This window comes from Thunnus albacares, chromosome 14, assembly GCF_914725855.1.
Source record: "Thunnus albacares chromosome 14, fThuAlb1.1, whole genome shotgun sequence".
NCBI classification, from domain to species: Eukaryota; Metazoa; Chordata; class Actinopteri; order Scombriformes; family Scombridae; genus Thunnus; species Thunnus albacares.
The window spans coordinates 13,552,501-13,573,704 of record NC_058119.1 but is presented as its reverse complement, the minus strand read 5'-3'; the positions used below and the strand labels follow the sequence as shown (position 1 = coordinate 13,573,704).

At 37.7% G+C, this 21,204-nt stretch overlaps 3 protein-coding genes across 3 annotated transcripts in view; 2 read left to right on the top strand and 1 right to left on the bottom strand.

Moving 5' to 3' along the window:
• Positions 1-1,007: 1,007 nt before the first annotated feature.
• Positions 1,008-15,745, top strand: agpat5 (1-acylglycerol-3-phosphate O-acyltransferase 5 (lysophosphatidic acid acyltransferase, epsilon)). Its single transcript, XM_044373153.1, has 8 exons — positions 1,008-1,797; positions 3,101-3,170; positions 3,261-3,376; positions 3,489-3,578; positions 5,049-5,139; positions 6,306-6,467; positions 10,607-10,730; positions 12,736-15,745. Exons 1-8 carry the CDS (start codon positions 1,579-1,581, stop codon positions 12,959-12,961), a joined length of 1,098 nt encoding a protein of 365 aa, XP_044229088.1. The 5' UTR covers positions 1,008-1,578; the 3' UTR covers positions 12,962-15,745.
• A 1,332-nt stretch (positions 15,746-17,077) lies between these two features.
• Positions 17,078-19,438, top strand: tmem14a (transmembrane protein 14A). Its single transcript, XM_044372879.1, has 5 exons — positions 17,078-17,169; positions 18,030-18,112; positions 18,214-18,315; positions 18,411-18,498; positions 18,603-19,438. The coding sequence occupies exons 2-5, from the start codon at positions 18,037-18,039 to the stop codon at positions 18,643-18,645; spliced, it is 309 nt and encodes a 102-aa protein (XP_044228814.1). The 5' UTR covers positions 17,078-17,169; positions 18,030-18,036; the 3' UTR covers positions 18,646-19,438.
• Positions 19,439-19,594: 156 nt separating this feature from the next.
• The window catches only part of gsta.1 (glutathione S-transferase, alpha tandem duplicate 1), a 1,995-nt gene continuing 385 nt past the window's right edge, over positions 19,595-21,204 (bottom strand). Inside the window, exons 2-7 of the mRNA XM_044372932.1 lie at positions 21,064-21,189; positions 20,913-20,964; positions 20,572-20,704; positions 20,346-20,481; positions 20,126-20,251; positions 19,595-19,946 (exon numbers count right to left, since the gene is read on the bottom strand). Of these exons, the coding sequence (XP_044228867.1) occupies positions 19,809-19,946; positions 20,126-20,251; positions 20,346-20,481; positions 20,572-20,704; positions 20,913-20,964; positions 21,064-21,150 (672 nt within the window). The 5' untranslated portion in view covers positions 21,151-21,189 and the 3' untranslated portion in view covers positions 19,595-19,808. The remainder of the gene's footprint in view (positions 19,947-20,125; positions 20,252-20,345; positions 20,482-20,571; positions 20,705-20,912; positions 20,965-21,063; positions 21,190-21,204) is intronic.

Genomic DNA, 21,204 nt, shown 5'->3' with positions numbered 1-21,204 from the left:
GGTTTTTTCACAAAAACGTTCAATTATCTTGTTAAAATCCTTGAAATTACATCTCTTCTCCTTCATTACAAATCCAGAATCTATAAATATGCAAATATTTATTCATTTCAGGAGTTTAACAGCTAGACACAAGATGTCTCCTACTTCACAAGTCAATTCTCAGCGTTTGTGCACAGGGGGCTTCAAGTTTCCACATCACACTTGTATAAGTTAAATATTGGACCAGGATTTGCTTCCAAAGTATTTTTGATGTCATAAATCCTGCTCATAGACTTACCCCTTAAAATCAGATTTCAATGAGCACAGAAACTTTCCACTTTCAGCAGATGAATGTGAAAACAGCTTTCTAGTGTCAAACTTTGCACATACATTATTCCGCACAGTGAAGCTCAAACATCTGACTGAAAGAACAAGAAGAAACTCACTGCTCACCATTTTCCAAAGCATGCATGGAGTTATAATTTTTTTAAACGCAATTCTATTATTTTTATATGGTATGACATTTAAGTTTGCAAATATGTTTTTTGCAATGTAACTAAATATAAAACAGTCAATAGCTGCCTGGAAAGTAGGGAAACAACACTAAAGGATATGTAAACAGGGCCGAAGCCAGGAATTAAGAAATACTGAGGTATGGATTACTTCAGAGCAACCCCATCTCTCCAGCAAAAAATGTTCATTATTCATTATGTTCGTTATTTTATTGTTTTCTTTTCACATTATTTTTTTTCATTTAACTGTTAATTTTCTGTAAATTTTTACATCTACATATTCGACTTAATGCTGTTTCAGATAAAGACGTACTAAATAATCCCTTTTATTACAATATATTAATGTATTTTTGTGGTTTAAACAGTAAAAATTTAGTGACAATGTCAAGAAAATATATATAATATTTTATATAATAATTTACGATACGGTCCTTTAATACAATAAACTATTGCCCATAGGCTGGTCTCTACTAGGTCACTCGACCAATCAGCTTCACGATGTTACTGTGCGTCATTACGTAGGGAGGCGTGTGTGACATTTGCTGCAAGAAGCTAATTTGTAAGCAGCTAGCCGGATAAAGAAGAGCAGCTAGGGAAGGATACTCATCATATTTTGCCTTATAACAACTGAACTAGCATTTGGCTTAGATTTATAATTCACCTACATTAAGGACGGCTGTCTTTTTTCAAATGTAGCGTTTTATTTGAGACCTTCTGTCCGGTTAAACACGTTAAATAGTAGGCTAACGGTTTCTCTAAACTTGAGGTCGTGTGCTAGTTTGCTGTTCCGGGATGTTATTAGAAAGCTGCATTTACTTCTGTTTTTTTGTGTAGTTGTATGAATGCATGTAAGAGCTTAAGCCGGCCTGGCTAACCGCGTTTTGCACACAAGGTTAAATTTAGCTTTAGCCAACTAGCTCCTCACTCTCCATCTGCAGCTGTCTTACTTTCTTATGCTGACTTGTCAGGGCAGGTGTGCTTTAAGTAGGCCAGGTGTGCTGTGGGATAGATAAGAGTGTAGTTCTTTGCAGTCCAGCTGTCCACCTCAGGGATTTGTGTAACTTTAGTGAGGTCAGAGGTGGGGAAAATGCTGCTCTCTCTGGTCGTGCACACTTACTCGCTGCGGTACTGGTTTCCAGCCACCATCATGCTGGGGACAGCTCCAGCTTACCTGCTGTCATGGGGGGCCTGGCGCTTACTTTCAACTGTTCTACCAGCGAAAGTGTATCACAAGCTGGACGACCGGCTGTACTGCATCTACCAGAGCATGGTCCTGTTCTTCTTCGAGAACTACACAGGAGTGGAGGTCAGTGATCCTGCAGCTACAGTATGAAATGATACATGTCTGATCTGTTGATGGTGAGGTCACGTGTGTGGTGTATTTTTATCTCACTAATGTCTAATAATACAATTACACATGCATAAGTGAAAGCTGTGTTTAGTTGCTTTCAGGCTTTAAACTTGCAATTAATTTAAAATTTCATGGACAACACCTGCAGGTCAGTGTCTTTTTAGAGGTTTCTGTATGTTGAAAGTCTTGAAGAAGGGGTTCACAATTTTTCAATAGTCAGGTGCCCAAATGAACATTGAGATATGTTTTTCTTGTTGAAATCATTCCTCCTTTTCATAGAAGATCCCTTGATAATGCACTTACGTAGTAAGTAAGTGATAGGGGCCAAAATCCACAAGCCTCCCTCTGAAGCTAATATGAAGCTTGAACCATCCAAATTAGTCAAATCAAGTAGATATCGCTCATTGTTAGTCTTTTTAGTGCCAAAGTCCCTCTTTTGTTATGCTTTCACTGCAGCTCAACAGGGAAACACAAAGAGGGAATTTAAAGATAAAAAGACTGTAAATATGGCAGATATCCACTTGATATGACTAACTTAGCCAGCTGAAGCCTCATATAAGCCTCAGATACATTTTTAAATCGATTTTTGCACAAAATGACTATGTGGACACACTGTGGATTTTGTCCCACATCACTTAATTGAAAGCGCATTTGAAGGAGATCTTTTAATAGCCAGGATGAACAGGAGGCATGATTACAGTGAGGAAAACCTCTTTCAGTGTTCATATGAGCCTGACCATTGTTTTAAGACAGACTTGAAAAATTGTGAACCTGTCCTTTAAGGCAACAAATGTAAAATGGAGACAGACACTGAGGCCAGTAAACAAGCCAGAATAGCCAGAAGCATGGCAAGAAAGTCTGCATTCTTTTGCCCATTAGTTGCCACACCTGCTGTACGTTAGGGTTGGTGTGCAGAAAAACAATAGCTATAGTGTTGTGGCCTGGTAAACCCTAGTCTGAGATATGATGTGGTTTGTGTAGTAAACTGTCTGAGCTTGCAGGCAGTTTACTACACAAACCACATCAGTAGATTAGAAGGGGCTTTTTTTTTTTTGATAAATCCTCTTGGGTTTATTGAAATGCTGCAGTCTTTGCGGGTTTACTTTGTGTAAATGTGGGCAGAACCAGTCTGAACTGAACTCGATAAAAGCTTAAGGGTTTAATTGTAGAATAATTCTGCAAATGAATGACAGTCCAGGACATCTAACATCTTGCTGGGATCTGTAATGTTTTTTAATCTGCTCTTTCTCCTCTGTAGATTATCATATATGGAGATATACCAAAGAACAAAGAGAATGTGATCTACCTGTCCAATCATCAATGTACAGGTATTACATTTGCATATGCTGCCTCATAAAACGTAGTGTAGAGCACAGTTTAAAGTAAAAATCTAATCTCTACTGATGATGTTCTCATAGCTGACTGGATAATTGCGGACATGCTGGCCATCAGACAGAGTGCGCTCGGTCACGTCAGATACGTCCTTAAAGATGGACTGAAGTGGCTCCCACTATACGGATGGTATTTCTCTCAGGTAATGCAACTGTGTGAGTATTTGGATGTCATTTTGTAAATTACGGGTGTAAAGATGTAACTTTCAGTGAAATCCCAACCGCTGTTCTTATCCAATAATCTTTTTCTTTTAGCATGGAGGAATCTACGTGAAACGAAGTGCTAAGTTTAATGAAAAGACTATGAAGACGAAGCTCCTTTCTCAAACTCAGTCAGGAGCACCAGTAAGTCCGCTTTATTAATGTTTTATATTAGCCTCTGCACTACATGAATATTTTCTCTGTAAGTTGTCATATCTTTCCCCAAACACAAGAAGTTATATTTTAAATGAATGCATAAGGGAAGAAGGATTTTGGGCTGTAGTTTCAAAGCTTTTTTTCTATTATTACAAAACTTGTGTTAAACATTACTTCAGGTTTAGCTTAACCTACCTAATAGCAAATGCGGTACACACAAAGGGACAGCGAATATCTTGAGTAGTTGAACCCAAACAAGGATGAAAACACACATTTTTGACAAAATAATAAGGTCAATGTCTACAGTTGCAAATATAGTTGCAGTTTTTTGTAAATGTGGTTGGTTCCATTAGTGTGAATAATTAAATTCGATTTTTTTTTTATGGTGAGGACTGCCAACATCTGTCCTCCAAAAATTCCTTCGTATCTTATTGTAATTAGTATGTTAACGTAAATGGTTTCTCACACGGAGTATTTTTCATCAACCAAACAACTGACGACGGCAGCACCAATGAGATGAAATGGATAATCTGATATTGGATCATGAAGGTCCTGTTGCAGTGCGTGTTATTGTGTTGAAAGGGCTGGTTTTAATCACTTTTTTGGATTAAACTGGGAGATTAGTGTTGTTCGCCTTGTATGTGCGTGTGTGTGCACATGTGCCTGCGTATTGGACAGAAATGGTCCCGGAGGCCTTAAGGTACACTATGAAAGCTCTGCAGTAATATTGGATCAAATGTGAAAGGGGTCGCTCGTAATGATCAACCCAAAGAGAATTTTCACCTGACTCTACAGTTCCTCTTGGCTTTACAGAGCTTTACATCATCTTTCAGGTCAATGTTTTTACTTTAACTTTTTTGGTTCACTCATAGTGTTGCTTTTGGCAGGCTGCTGTTTTCAGTGAAAAGGTTCTGTTAAACCTACTGTACACTGCAACAACAAACAGACAAAGTTAGTATTAACATTTTCACCAATGACCCAGTTCAACTGAAATTCTTATCAACTCTAAAATAAATTGTTTAGATAAAACAGCAGTCATTTCTCTGTTTTATCCTGAAGGTATAATAGCGTTTATGAATTGCTGCAATGTTTCATCATTTGTAAATGTCAGGAGTTCCATATTGTAATTTTAAAAAAGCATTTATGCATTCGATATTTTGCACAGTATGAAAAAGAATGACTCCAAAATACACATATATGGCATCATAAAAGGCGGGGAGGGGTCCAATGTAAGACCTGAGGAGTAGGTTAAGTCTACCACAGACAGAGTTTTCAAAACAGCTGCAAGTCAAACTGATTTGAAAGAATCAAGTGATGAAAACCTTCCAAGTTCAACAGGGTGTCTGATTTCCATGTTTCTTGCTCAACAAATCCTGTAAATATTGGAAATTCTATTTTGGCCTGTGCAATAAGAACCAAAAGTTAAAAGGCTTTCATTTCACGTTTTTCTTCCCACAGATGTACCTTGTCATCTTTCCAGAAGGAACTCGGTATAATCCAGAGCTCAAGAATGTTATCGCTGACAGTCAGGCTTTTGCTACTAAAGAAGGTACTGGCCTGATAGCAGCCATTTACTGCTGTACTGCCGCATACTAATTCACATACACTGTCTGCTCAGTCTGTAAAACAGCTGACTAAGTTTTGTTGTGTGTGGTCACTCGTGAGCTTCTGTTTTACCAATGAGCATCACCCACACTGAGTGTGTTAGTGTTTCCAAAGTTAAGTTTTCAGTTTTAAATCCTGAATTATTGGATTAATTTATTATAAAGTTCAATACTGTATAGACATATGTGTGACAAAGTGCAAATTGTATTAAATGAAAGTAAAATGTACTTTTTTGGCACAGCAGTTATATTGTTATTAGTCATTTGGACATTTTTGTTTATATCTTTTGTTGAAGAATTAATTAGTAGAGGTTTAAAAACATAAAATCTGCCGTATTAGTTTCTGTAGTCAGTGGATTACTGGTGCGGTGCCAAGAACTGGCCGGCTCCCATCCAGAACTGGTTATTCAATATTCCATCTGGTGCAGCTAAAAATTTTGAGGAATAAATTAATTTGGCGGTTACTTATAAGAGAGAATTCAATCTTCGCTCACAGTACCAACAATAATTAATTTGAAACATGAAGCTCGTTGTGTTATTGTTTTTTCTTCTGCATAATGGAAAATATGCACATTTACATAGTGCTTGTATTGAACTACAATATACTTTTCAATATGGTACTGAGATTTTACAGCTAACTACATTTGTTGCATCAACATGATTATTATGATGCTATTGTGTGTTGTGGTGTTCAGGTCGGTTAGAGATTAAGCCTATCTCTGAACCACAGCTCTGAATATTACCTTCCCCCATTAATCCAAATAAACCGCTGTGGAGAGCAGACATGTGCACATGACATTATCTGCTATTAGTGAGGTATTAGTGAGCAGAGGAGGGTGCCACAGTGACAGAGAAACACACGCACTGTGCAGTAACTAACCCAAACACAAGCATTCACATAGAATACCCGTATTTTTAATTATTTTTATTTATACAAAGTATTTTTGGGGCAATATTGCCTTGAAGTTAAATAAATAGTAAATGTGATTACATGGCCAGCATGATGGATCGATATTATAATTTTAAACACATCTATTGTTCAGGCTAATATGACAAACTTCACAGTCACACTCTTAATAAATGTACTACTTCTGTTACATCTTCTCTATAGGACTGGCTATTCTGAAGCACACTCTTACACCCAGAATGAAAGCCTCTCACATAGCCATCGAGTCCATGAGGGACCACCTTAACGCTGTGTATGACGTCACAGTCGCCTATGAAGGAACACTGAGTACCAAGGGTCAAAGAACACCAGCGCCGTCGATGCCAGGTAGGCAGACATCTGAGGATGGCCTCCAGGGGCTCTACTGGAATATCTCTGCATGCTTTAATTACTGTTCAAAATGTATCTTATACTGGTCCTTTATGCAGCCCCTCAGTTCAGGCTCTGTCTGAAACAGGCTGTTTTAGCTCTTGTCCCTTTAAGGCCCCCCTCCCCGATGAGCCCACTCTGTTCTGATTGGCCAGCTCTTGGAAGCTGTCCCTCGGGGAAACTTCCACTGGTTCTGAAGGCTACGTCAACAAACCATCAAACAAACCATAGTAGTAGGATTTCACTACTTTTTCTCGTTCTTTACTCAAAATGTCAACTTCTCAAATACATTCGTACATGACTGAGGTGGAATATGAGAGTGGACAACACAAACAACACATGGAAAAACCTTAGCAACAACCTTAGCAACCAAGGCTAGAACGGAACGGACAGTAATTTGTGGGCAAACGTGGAAAAAACGTCGCAAACGAAGCATTCAGGGCAGGTTGAAGCCCTGGCTTTTGACTTGCAGGGAGTCTTTGTACATACGTTAACCTCAATTTTGATAATTTTTAACACAGATATCTGACATCATAACAGTATGTAAATAACAGAAAATCACAAAAAGCGTAATACGTCCCCTTTTAACTATTAATCTTAGAACAACTTCCTCTGTTAAACCTGGTCTTACAGTTCTGAATGGGCAAAAATGACTTATTTGTGCAGCTGGATTACATTTGGAAATGTTAGACTACATCTACAGGAGTCCTCTAGGTGTAAATTGTGCTCACTTATTGGTTTGTGCTTTTGAAAAATTGAACCTGATTACAGTGAATGAAATGAAAATGGTAATACATATAAACACCAGTTATCAGTGAAGAAAATGTGATTTTAATTTGTTCATCACACAGATACAAATAGAATTTCAACACCAGCTATAAATGCAGTTGCTGTCAGACGATAGCGACTGCCTCTGTTTTCTGTTAATCAGCGTGTCCGCACTGCTGTTGTATTATCAATTCTGCAACATTGTGTACACTCCCTCAGTGAGTAATCACATAGCAAACATTACCTTTACTTCCTGTAAACAGCGTGACTCCTTGTTTTGGTGTTTTTCATTCATCTGTGTTCCCGGTTGTTGGACAAACGCTGTTTGAATGTTTAAAAAAAACATCCCGTTTCTGTCAGGAATAAACATCGATGTGATTCGAGCAAACACGACGGGGAGAATAGAAAAGCATTCCTCTCATCACGCACTTCCTGGTCTCATGTGGTGAAGGTGACTCTAGTAATTTCACAAGGAGATGGAAATGACTCGTGGCTCTGTTCATACCACAGCTGCAACAGTTCCGTTCTTATTGATGTTCTTTCTGTTTCACATCTGACAAATCTTATATCTGTATGAACATTTCAACTTGTTGTACTGTGATTTTGGCCACAGTATTTTTTTATTGTAGCACATATCACATGCTCTGACGTTCGGCACTTGCACGTATTTAAACACTCAAATTACAATTGTTGCAGTCAGTTGACTGGGATAAAAAATGTGTTTATATATTCACCCCTTAATTGTGAAGGCATAGTAGGAAATATAGATGCAGATTCCTTTACTTATTATTAACAACAATAAAAAGTCAGATAACAATTAAAAAATGGTGCGACATGAATACACATTTTTCCATAATTACAGAATAAAAAACGATTTGCCTGTAATCACCACAGAATTCAAGGTATTCGAGCAAGAAATATAAAAAAACAATTTAAATTCTAATAAAATATTGCTTTCATTTAAATTTGCAGTGCTCTGACTCACTTTTAGTCGCTCTGGAAGGCATTCCTTGAAAACCACAGTATATTCTATATCTACAAGGTTACACTGCACATGCCTCAGACATCTGCTGATTATTTTCTTGATAAATTGTTATATGAATATAAATTTCTCGGAGGCCACAGTGATGTCTTCAGTCTGCTTGCTTCCTTCTGTTTGACTAACAGTTCAAAACCTTTTTCCCTGTCATATACGACAAAGAAAGACAGCAGATTGTCATATTTGAGGAGCTGTAACCAGAAAATGTTGTGCATTTTTGCTTGAAAAATTATTCTTTGATTATAAAAATAGTTGCTGATTATTTTTCTGCTGATCGACTAATAGATTAATCAATTAATTGTTGCTGTTATAACTCACCTCGTCCTCTACATGATCTGAATCACTATTAATGGGAATTAACCAATAATCTTCCTTAATAGGGACCACCACTCAATTTAAAATTCAAACCTGTCATTTCTGTGACTGAAAGAGGTTTAACTAGACTGTCTTGGTCATTTTTTTGGCATTAGACGGATCCCTGTAGATTCTGGGAGCTACAGCTGTAACTTCTGAATGAGCGCCTGCAGATAGCTTTGCAGACTTTATACATATTTTTTTTTTTTCACATCCAGGGCAGAGGTTTGAAAATTCTGATCCAGTATTGTAATATCATTCACACAGCCTCAAACTACTTGTATAATTAAAGTCCCCTGTGTGATTTTCCCCCCGCAGGGTTAACTTTTTTTAGATTGTACAGGTGTCTGTAATAATCCAGGACCCAGTGTAATATCTTGTAAATAGGAAATGTTCTTGCACTTTCCCAAAACGTCTCTCGGTGGAAAATAATTATGTTACACATTGTTGCCAGTTTGAGCCTACGAAATTGGAAAATTGGGAGAAAACACAACTCTGTTTTATAAGAGGGAAATGTTGAGTCATGTGAAATCAATTCTGAACATGATGAAATGCAGAAGCATCTGCATTCAGGTTGAATTACTATATTTACTATAATAGGTAATTTGATATAAATTGTCAGATTCACACTATTTTCTAAGAATGCGGATGTCCTGAGAAAATGGAAAGAAAAAAAAATCCCTGCACATAGTTTCACTTTTACTTCTCTAAACATAATGGAACAGATTTTATTATAGATTCATGACATCAAGCAAATTAAAAACTTAATTAAAAGGCTTCCTGGTGTAGAGAATTAAATACTTTGCATCACAAGTTGCCTTCCATCAAGTAACTTTCCTAATTTCTTTTCCCAGATGCTTTTCTAGACTTTATTACAAGCATTTAGATCTTTTTTTTTTCTCTTCATCTGTTCCTGAGTGTTTTTTTGGGTTATTGTTCTGCTTTAAATATGTGACCTGCTGTGGAGGCTCAGCTTTCCTTCAAGAGGTTCAGCTTTGATTTATTAGACGCTTTAAGGATCTTATGATTTCATGATGCCAAGCACACGTTCAGCGTGCTCAGGAACCCGAAAACAACCCTTTAACTCCTTCATAAATGAGGAAGGAAGGTAGTTTTCTTTCCTCTAAGAACGGCTGTTTTTCAGGTGTACTCTGGCAAAAATAAATCCTGTGTTTGTGTCTCTCCTCGTTAACCTCCTTTCATTGACTTGTCTGTGTTTATTAAACTGCCACACATTGTTTTGAAGGTTAGATTAAATGTGTGCGGCAGCTGATGGAGGTGCTTTCTCCACCAGTGAAGCAATCTTTTGCTGCTGACTTCGATCAGGTTTCCTCTTTTGGCCGCAGCACCAGGTTTCCTGATAATATTGCATGTTGTGGAAACAGGAACTTGAAGGTCTCTGGGGATACACGTGTAGCCTTGAGCGTTCACACTTGATTACAATTTTATATCTGACCTTCTCAGACACTTTGGTTTTCTGTCTTGGCTTCATGCTCTGACACTTTGGTTTGGCTTGAGACTCGACTTGTCACATTTTAGCTGATTTACTATAGGAAAATATATGTGTTGTTGTTGAAACTGATTTGGTTTTTATCTCACTAGAAAAACAGAAAATATTCAAGTGAATGTTTGAATATTAATTTAATTTAATTTATTATTGACCCAATTTCATTGCCAGTTTTACTGTAATCCAATTGTGTTTGTCCCAGTTTGAGAACCAGTTATGTAACTGTGGTGCTCCGGTGTCGCCAACAAGCTGCTGAACCTTACTGCTCTGTGCTTTACTGCATCAAAGGGCCTTGGCATCGCAGCGTCACAGCAGCCCCACTCTATCAATATCACCTCATGTTGATTTTAAGTGCTTACTGTACGTGCCGTTTTGCTGAAAGGCTCTTCCTGTTTTTGTTTAGTCTCTTTATTTTTTTGTGTTTGACAGAATTCCTGTGCAAAGAATGTCCCAGAGTCCACATACACTTCGAACGTGTGGACATAAAGGAAATTCCTCCAGAGCCAGTGTTTTTCCGAAGGTGGCTGCATGAGCGGTTCGAAATCAAGGACCGGTAAGTGTGCGTGGGTGGAACTATTAATCATATCGAAACAGTGTGTGTTCCGATCAATAAGCAAACTGCAGTGAGGTTTTTGATGTTTTGCTTCCACACGGCACCAGTTTATCACTGATATGCATCTTGGCTTCTGTATGACCCTTAAGACCTGAAAATAACACAGTACTCTGACTTATTGTGCAACTCTGACTGTTAATGTTCCCCTTTTGTATAAATCTGTGCTTCCTAAATCGGAGGGTTGTAGAGCCATTGCAGGGGGGGGCTGCACATAACTGGAGAGGATTAACGTGATTCATATGAGAACCATAACCATCAAAAGTGCTCAGAGTCAGAATTCAGGATAGTAAGATTTAAGTCGGTCTGTTTTTGGCAGTTTAACAACAGCAACTGGTGAGTGAAAAATGGAGGTCATGTTCTGGATATTGTTATTTTAGTAAAATTCAAGTTGGCTCATTTTGTTTCCCCTATATAATAATAATAATACTTCAAACTTATATAAGGCTTTTCAGGATACTCAAAGACGCTTTACAAAGGAAACAACAAAACAAAAAGAAATAAAGTCCTTGAGTAAAGTGAACGTGTCGGTTTGTTAGAGATTATAAGCAGTTTTGAAGAGGTGTGTTTTTGAGGGATTGCCTGAAAGTTGAGAGTGAGAAAGAGTCTCGGATGTTTTGAGGGAGCGAGTTCCAGAGGGTGGGAGCGGCAGTAGAGAAGGCCCTGTCCCCCCCAGGTCTGGTGCTTAGTCCTGATGGTGGGGGGTGGGGGTTGGCAGGAGGTTGGCGTCAGCAGACCGGAGGGTACAGGTGGGAGTGTGCCAGTGAAGGAGCTCATTAAGGTAGAGGGGAGCCAGGTTGTGGAGGGCTTTATAGGTGATGAGCAGGAGTTTGAAGTGGATTCACTGGGATGGGGAGCCAGTGGAGGTTCTGAAGGACAGGGGAGATGTGGGTGAGCAGACGCGTAGCTGAATTCTGGATATATTGGAGTTTATTGAGGATTTTGGAGGAAGCACTGTACAGGATACTATTGAAATAGTCCAGTCTGGAAGTGATGAACGCGTGGATGAGAGTTTTTGCAGCTGAGAATGAGAAGGATGGACGGAGACGGGTGATGTTTTTGAGGTGAAACAAGGCTGTTTTGGTGATGTGATTGACATGTTGATGAAAGGACAGGGTTTGGTCAAAGATAATGCCGAGATTGTGGATGCGGGGGGAGGTGAGCACAGTGGAGCCGTCAGTGGTGAGGGAGAAGTTGTGGGTGAATCAATATTGTTGTTAACAATTAAATCAATTTACAGGGAGTCATTAATGTTTTTTCCTTTACTTCCAAAGGTGGAGGTCGACAAGTAAAGTCACTGGTGTAGACCATGACTTACAGACGTGTTTAGAGCTGCACCGATTAGTCAATTAATCAATTAGTCCATCGTCAGAATATCAGCAACTATTTTGATAATCGATCGATCATTTCTGTTGTTTTTCAAGCAAAAATGCCAAATATTTGATGGTTGTCGCTTCTCAAATGTGAAGACTTGATGTTTTTCCTTTTCATCTATGACAGTTGAATTGATATTGAATATCTTAACATTTTAGGTTGTTAGTCAGATAAAATAAGCAATTTGAAGACATCATCAATTTGTCTTCAAATTGCTATTTCTTCACTATTTTTTAACATTTCATAGACTGAACAACTAATTGTCTAATCTAGGTAATAATTAGCAAATTAATTGATAGTGAAAATAATCGTTAATTGCAGCCCTAGACGTTTTGTTAAGTGAATTAATAGCTGTTGTTTAGAATATATTCAGAATAGAAATGAGTAATCTATTAAGCCCAGCACCGACGCCACCGAAAGCCCTGATGTGATTTGAGTGCAGTTTTTGTGCTGGAACTGCAGCACAAAACAGATTGTTTTTCAATGCTTTGTTTCACTTAGCAGTTTCTTTTTTAATCCTTGTGCATTTGCAAAATCAGCTCAATCCCTAAGAGAGTAATCTGTCTTTTCAAAGGCTGCTGACGGACTTTTACGAGTCAGACGACGCAGACAAACTATGCAGTTTCCCCGGGGAGGCCAGACATTCTCCACTGAGCCTCTCAAAAACCCTCCCGTCAGTGATGATCCTGGGGGGACTGACACTGCCATTACTGCTGACTGAGAGCGGCAGGAAACTGTATGTGAGAACCTGGGTGTACGGGACACTTCTCGGATGGCTGTGGGTGAATTTTTCCCCTTAACAACCAGAGCGGAGGCTGCCACGATGAGACGCATAAAAGACACGGTGTTGCCATTTTTTCCTGCATCACAACACAAGGTGTGTTCCAGATGCAGAACAGTATCAGAGATTTATCCCACATGTCTGGCTCACTGTTGACCTTGAGCTGAAAGCTGAACAGAGAGACAGAGAAATGTTAAGCTTTTTGTGCTACTTGTTCCCTCGCGTTATTTGCAACTGCAGCCTGAAATGATGAAAAAAAGATGGATTTGTTGAAAAGTATTAGAATCCTCAGAAAAATCCCCTGATCTCTACCATAAGATAAAAATAGCTACGAACCCCGCCCCTGCTCATCTGACCTAGCCGAATTTGTATTCTTGCATGCTCACTTTTCCATCAAACATTGGCCAGTTCTAAAGCTCTTATATGACATTTGTATTTGAGCACACGAGTGTGCGGAGTTCTCTGAAAAAAGATAATAAGATGCAGATCACCTGCTTATTGTGGGTCATTAATTATTTAAGTGCACTGACTCATCGATATTGGTTGTAATGTTGTCGGTTATTTATGCCAAGTCCCATGTCAGAAGGATAATGCACTTTGCTCGTTTAAAGGCCCTGCACACACACACACACACACACACACACACACACACACACACACACACACACACAGGTGTTTTCACTTGTTGTGCCTTGATGGGACCTCCTCTCAGGACTGTGTGGGCGTGTACAAACAGCGCTTGATTGACGTCTCCCTCGCTCGCCTGCTAACTTTGCTGTCACCCTTTAATCATTCTTATCGGTACATCCGAGAGTGACCTCACGTAATTCCCAGGATAGCACTGCCCAACTGTAACCTGAGCGGACATCTAATGAGCCAGAACACCTGGAAACACTTGTGCGTGTGTGCAGGACCTTTTTAAAGTGATGTTTTACATTAGTAGAACATAATTAAAAGCATCCATCTCCTAAAGGCGTTCATTAACATGACACCAGCTGCACTGTTTACCATAAATATTAAGAAATCACTTTGTTTTATATAGATAATGAATGTAGCCATAGAAAAATGCTTATTTATGCATATATGATAGAGTAAATGTTTTTTATTTCTTGAAGACCCAATAACTAGCATTTATTAATATAAATATTGGTAATGCTTTATTTTACAGGTCCCTTAAGTTTATGATTAGTAAGTTATTTGCAGGTATTTAACGGTGAATTTTTAGGACATTTAGGACAACAGTTACACAGCGGCTACTTTTAGCAGTGTGTAGTTTTGTGTATCAAATGATATATTTGCTTTTTTTTCAATCATTTCCTACATGTAGCTGCTGTGTAACTGTTCATTCTTAGGACATTTCTTTGAAAGTGTTGTGTAACTTGGTAGTAAACGATAAATGTGCTCATTATGAAGTTTTTAAGAAACAACCTATAATATGTTGATATATTGTTTGACACACTGAACTGCACACTGAAAACTCTGTCAAAGAATTGTTAGGAATCAAATTTATTAAGATTTTTTTCAAATTAACAACTATGTATGAACCCCAATATAATATATAATTGGCACTTAACAACTAAACCAACTTAACACTTTTCTCTTTTTTTCTTGTAATTTGTACCAAATGCATCACCTTCTCTGTAAAATGCCTTAAATATAAACCATTAAATACCTGCAAATCAATTAGAAAATTTCCAGTAAATTGGTGTAAAATTAAAGGACCAGTAAACTAAAGTGTTACCTAAATATCTTTAAAAAAAAAAAAATATATATATATATATATAAGATTGTCTTTATAACTGAACTCTGAGCTCATGTGGAGGAATGCATGTGAAAAATGAAAATGTTCTACTAAAGTGAAATATGGCTTTAACCTTAAAATGTCAATCATTGCCAAAACCTGGTGTGTTTGCCCCGATACAGCAAGTGTTGAGTTGAGCAATACTTTTTTAAAATGACAGCAAAAACACTTCATGTATTTTGTGTTTGTTTTTTTTCTTTTTGGCTTAAATGCATTATAATTTGATTTTTATAATGGTTTCTGTGTTTGGAGATCTTCACAGTTCCAGAAACTTTTTATATACATTTGTTACTTTGAATACCATGTTACAGATCACAAAAAAAGTATCTACCAAGCAAAAAGCCATGATAACAGTATATCACAGGTTCCTGTGCACTCAAAGCCATTTGTATATACATCACTGTATTGTGAAATGCACTGTATGTCTGTTGTTGTTGTTTACTGTATTGAAAACCATTGCATTTTCCACGAGTCACTTTACATATTTGCTGTCTCGTCCTCCTGTAGAGTTAGTCTGAGATATGTTTTCCTCATGTGGATGTTAGAGTAAATCTCATGGTTTTTACATGTCGCTCCAATACCTCACTTGAATAATCCTTCCTTGTTCTTAAATGACCCTTGTCAGCTATTTTATAGTCATTTTTATCCTGACAAGATCAGACTGTAACTCATCAGGAAACTCTCTGTAGACAGTATTTAAATGCCAACTGTTTCTGGAAATGTGTGCCTTCTCTTTTGGAGGAGTTGGTCCTCAAGTCCTCAGCCCACACCCAGAGGGCCACAGTGGCTCATTCCACCCGGTGACTGCATGGAGGCGCTCTGCTAGAGCGGCTGCTCTCTGCAGCATGTGGTCACAATGTCTACAGTTCATAGTGGCTTATTTTGCTCTGAAAATGCATTGATTTACACTTTTTGAGGACTATTAATAAATGATAATAATGTGTAAAGTTCTGGAAATGGGGATTAGAGTGAAATAAAGTGGTTTTCTTTGGGGAAAGTCAAGTTTTCTCTTTGCTGTCTTACTGTGCTGAACACACAAACCCATGTTGTACCCATGCAGAGATACAGGAGCATTTAAAACAAAGTCACGTTTACAGAGTTAAATATTCACACACACGATTCCAGTTTTTGTAACTTTTCCATCCAATCAAATGAAAGAAAATTGAAAACAAAATATGGATGCCGTGCACATAATTTCATATGTTTCCTCGTAGTTTATACTGAACGCATTTTTTATGTTTGTAAAATTCATGATCTGGGCTAACATTTAAAATGAAGTAGTGCTGAAACAATTTGAGTTGATTTGCTGCTTTTGTTTCATATTTTAAATATTTGAATATCAGGATTTGTTGAAAAGACAAAAACAAGCAACTTAAAGATATCACTCTGGGAAAGTGATATTTTTTAGTCATTATAGTTCTGTTTCAAAAGTTTAATTTTTCCAGATTTATCAATAATGGAAATATTTTTTTGTTGCAGCTCTAAAATGAATTCTTGTGGGTCTGAAGACTTTAGCTGCAAGAGGGACAGGTTCAGTTTAATAACTTAAAATAAAACAAAACTGATGTCTGATGTTCAAAATGTTTATAAAGGTGATCACAATCATGTCTGCATGTGGGCAAATGAATTTGGTGCAGAGGGTGATCATAACTCTCCAAGATTAATACTGGTAATTGATTCCAAAGGTTAATGCAAAAATTAATGAGAAATAGACTCAGTCTCCTATGGAGAAAAGGAGATAATTTTTTATCTTGTGTGCACAAAATAATTTACTATAAATTCATATGTGTGAAAAATGTAACCCTTTATTAATGACTTATAATCATTTATAACTGCAGGCCAGATGACTCATCAGTGACTGTGACTATTAAGCAATTATTTACCATTTACAACACCCAAGAACTTATACTTATTAAATCTTCTTTTGGGTGAAACCAGAGGACAAAAAGGCGAAATAGCACATTGAATGTTTCAGAAGGATAATATAAAACATCTGTAATAGTACAGGTCTAGTATCACCACAAACAACAATTATATAGGGTTTTTTCAGAGTTTTTTGAAAAGGCTGCAAAATGCTGAGCCTGCATTTACAATGTATAGGCTTTGTGTTTGCCCTTGAACAAATCACCAAGTAAACCATCAGGATGTATTTTACAGAAGGATCTTGTATTAATTAATTGCCATGATAGTATCGAAGTAAATTTTTAACAAAAATATCTTTAAAAAACAGGAAAAAACTGTTCAAATTTATATAAACATTCATTATAATGATCGGAAAGATCACTTTCCCACTTTATCGAAGGTCAGTGAACACCACATGCACCATATGGCGCATGCGTATTAGAGTTGTGACCAGTAACACGGAAGTGTAGATTGGTGGTTGCAAGTGCCGCTCGCTGTTCCCTTGTCACTTGTTTTGAGTCAAGGTATGTAAGAATAATGACTAGATAACAAATCGTACAACACATGAAGTAAACCCTTATGGTTAATATGTGTGTGTTGAACTGTTTCTTCACATTTTAATCATTAAAGGGCTCACAGCGACATCTAGTGGCCTGTCAGGCTTGTTGGAGCAAACAAACGGGATTTTTTTTGTGCTAGTTGAAAGGGGACATTTTTAATGCGACAAAGACTAAACCTCTCACAACTCAAATATTCATAATTCAGCACTTTCATCTGTTATTTTATAAACATATAAGTGTGTGTGTTTAGCTGGGTGCTGAGACAAAAAAAGAAACCTGCTCAAATATGTTTCTCTACCTGTGGGCTCATGCGTTTTATCAAGAATTAAAGGACAGGTTCACAAATTTTCAAGTCTGTCTGAAAATAACAGTCAGGCTCCCAAATGTACATTGAAACATGTTTTTTTTTCTTGCCATAATTATTCCTCCTGTTCATGCTGGCCATTGGAATATCCCTTCATAATGCACTATAAAAAAAAGTTTTACTATTTAATTTGGCTCCTGTGTTTTGTACATGTTGTTTTTCATTCTTGTGAAAAGGTTAGACGGTCATCACTGACATCTACAGGACAACAGCATACCTTTTTTTTTTCATTTATGAGACTTTACTATTTAAGTTTCAGATATATTAAACATCCTTAATAAAGTTCAAAGCTAATAACCATGATGCTACATTACAGGGTAGATTAGCTTTAAATGTTCCCTGTGCCAACTCTGAACTGGCAAACACTAGGGCTTGAAGAAGTACTCAGATACTTAAGTAAAAGTAGCATTACCACAATGTACCAAACACACCTGACACTGTGCTGTGTTTCTGCTCTCAGCTCTGTGATGGACGTTGACTGGATTGGGTTTAGCTATGCAGCAGCCATTGCCCTCGGAGGATTTATGGGATACAAGAGAAGAGGTAGAAGTATCCCCTTTTATTCGGGTAGTCACATGAATAATTAGTCAGCAAACTATTCATCCTGATCATCAACATCTTTTTGTGTCTCTGACTTCTTCTAGGAAGTGTGATGTCCCTGATGGCTGGCTTAGTTTTTGGTGGATTATCTGCTTATGGTGCCTACAACCTCTGTCATGACCCGCGTGACATCAAGGTCTCGTTGCGTGAGTATGACTCATATTGTCCTGAGCAGCAGTTGATAATAAATATCAGTCAGTGAATTAGTTAAAACACGTGATGCTGTTTTTCTTTGTTTCAGTTGCCTCGGGAGTCCTTTCAGTCGTGATGGGAATGAGATACAAGAAATCTGGGAAATTAATGCCGGCTGGCATTATGTCGGGGCTCAGGTCAGAATCTAATTCAGAAATTTGCAAACTTGTGAAATGATTAAACAGGTAATCATCCATATGTCAGTTTAATTAACATTTTATGATTTGCTGTCTCCTTACAGTTTGTTGATGGTGTTCCGACTTTTACTCCTGATCATGATGTGACTGAAGAAGCACTAAGCAGAGTGAGGACACCCGGCCTCTCAAGTAACCAGCCATCCCCAGTTAGCATGCTAACTCCAGTCTGCTGTTTTGTCTGGTAACTTGCTTTTCATGTTATTGAAACATTGCACAAGCTACAGATTTAAAATGAACTGGCAAATGCCTTGCAGTAAATCGTTTCTTTTTTGTTTACAGCCTTGTGCATAAATATAGATCTCACAATTTGACATTCATTTTTGTATTGTGTTATTACCACAGATGTATTCATTCATATTATTGACTAGCAGCAAAGCAGCAGATAAACTTTGTGAGGGCTATTGTATGAGGCTGCAACTAACTATTATTTTCATTATCAGTAAATCGATCAAAGGTTTTGTCAATAAAATCTCAGAAAATAGCAAAAAATGCTTTCCTAGAGCTAAAGGGGTGTCTTCATATGTCTTGTCAGTCCAAAACTCAAAGATATTCAGTTTGCTATCATGTATGACAAAGAACAGCATGAAATAATGAGTACTCGATTATCAAAATAGTTGACAATTAATTTTCTGTCATTTAACTAATCGTTGCAGCTCCACTATTGTTTTTCTTAGCAGTGGGTTTACAACTGTACTCACATCAAGATTTTTAAGATGAAATGTTCAGTTTGTTGTAAAAAGGGAAGAAGTTTAAAGAATGAACAGCTCACATGCCAAGATGTCTTTATGGAAAAAATAATTAAAGTGAACGTGATTAAAGTCTTTTTGATTTTTGTAATAAATAACAAAACCAAATAAATAGATGTGATTCTCAAAGTAAATCTTGTATTTTTTGTTTACTAGTTGTGATAATAATCCAAATGCTGCACTGATCTGCACCTCGCTGTGTGTTCATTATCAAAAACTGAAAAACATCTTCCAAATGTTGTCTGAGAAGTAGAACCATTGATTTGACACAACAACAACACACCAAGTCCTCAAAAGTCAAAAATTTATTTAGTCAAAGCACCCTGTGTAATATTATGTCATGCTAAATAGACTTTTTTTTTATCCTTATGTGATGAATAGCTCAGCTTTCATCTTACAGGAAAACCACAAATATAAATTTGTCCATATGTCAAAAACTCAATACTTGTGTAATGAATTATTTACGCTGTCTGTGTGAGGACCTAATCTGAGGTTTTACAGTGTTCATGGGAACACTAAGTTAACGTTGAACACTTCCCTGACAGTTTTAACATAGACTTCATCTGACTGAGGCTTCCTCTTGCTGCCTGGCTGCAGGAATCGGGCGACAGCAGGCAGCTGGATCATCCTGTCCCGCAAAGCCTGGAGGGAAAGAAGATGTATATGAGTCAACAGAGCGTTCAGTATTAGGTGTGTGTTTTTGTGCAGCAATAATCTTTGAAACAACTGACCAGGCCAGTCAGACCAGTCAACAATTGGTTTTTTTGTGCTTTTGTAAATGCAGCATTAAACTGTACAGCTCATCACTTTTACATGTTTACCTTGATGTTGGGAAACTCAGAGAGGATTTCAGGAAATTTCTCCTCTAACATTAGGACGCATTCAAGTAGCATCACATCTGCACAGCTTAGTTTACCTCCCACCAGGTAAATTTGTCCAGACAAGGCCTGAGAGGTTTGTCAGAGACACACAGTATCATGTTTAGTTATAATGTACATAAACACCAAACACTATCCTGACCAAGAAAGGTCGTAATGATACCTTTTCATACACAGGAAAGTAGCGCTCTTTTGCTTTAGTTTGAATGATGTTCAGTTTCTTTGTCGCATCGATAGTAAAGGGCACACTCATGATCATTTTTATGAGATCGATCAGTCCGTCCCAGTACATGTTGATCCTGAGGAAAAGCATCATCATGCACTGTAAGTTACATAATAAACCAGACATTCCCAACATTACATGATTAAAAAAACAAACAACAACATACATAACGCGGTCTTTCAGATCTTTCCCATGAAGATTGTACTTCTCTGCTATGTAGTTCAAGATCGCCTTTGTCTGAACCAGCTTCATGCCGTCAATTTCCACCATTGGAACCTGTTGAAACATGAGGACTCCATCTGCAGAGAAAGTCCAACAGCCAGATAATTGAGGGCACTCCCACATTGTTAAGTATTTGTGTAATCTCTGCATGGATCACCCCAGCTTCATAAGTAGATTGAAGTTGAAACTGAGGAGCTGAAAGTAAAGAAGAATAACTGCAAAATGCACACAGGTGACTTGGAAACAGGTCAGAAACAGATGTAATTTTCTAAAAAACCAACTCACCACTCAGGAGTTTTTCATACTGCTGACGGGTTGTCAGGAACACCTCGTCAAACTGTGAATATAAAATGATTGCACAGTTATACAGCAAATTCAATGCACATTCAGGAAGTTTTTGGGTTCCTTCCATCTTTGGGTTACACCCTTCACCTACCTCAACCTCTGCAACTGCCAAAAGCCAGCGGATTGACTCCATTCTGCCTCTCCCATTGAAGTAGTGCAGCACAACCTTCCCAGCCATGGCTGTAGTACTTCAGAAATGTCTGTAAATCTGTTAAAGCTGACAAGAAAATTA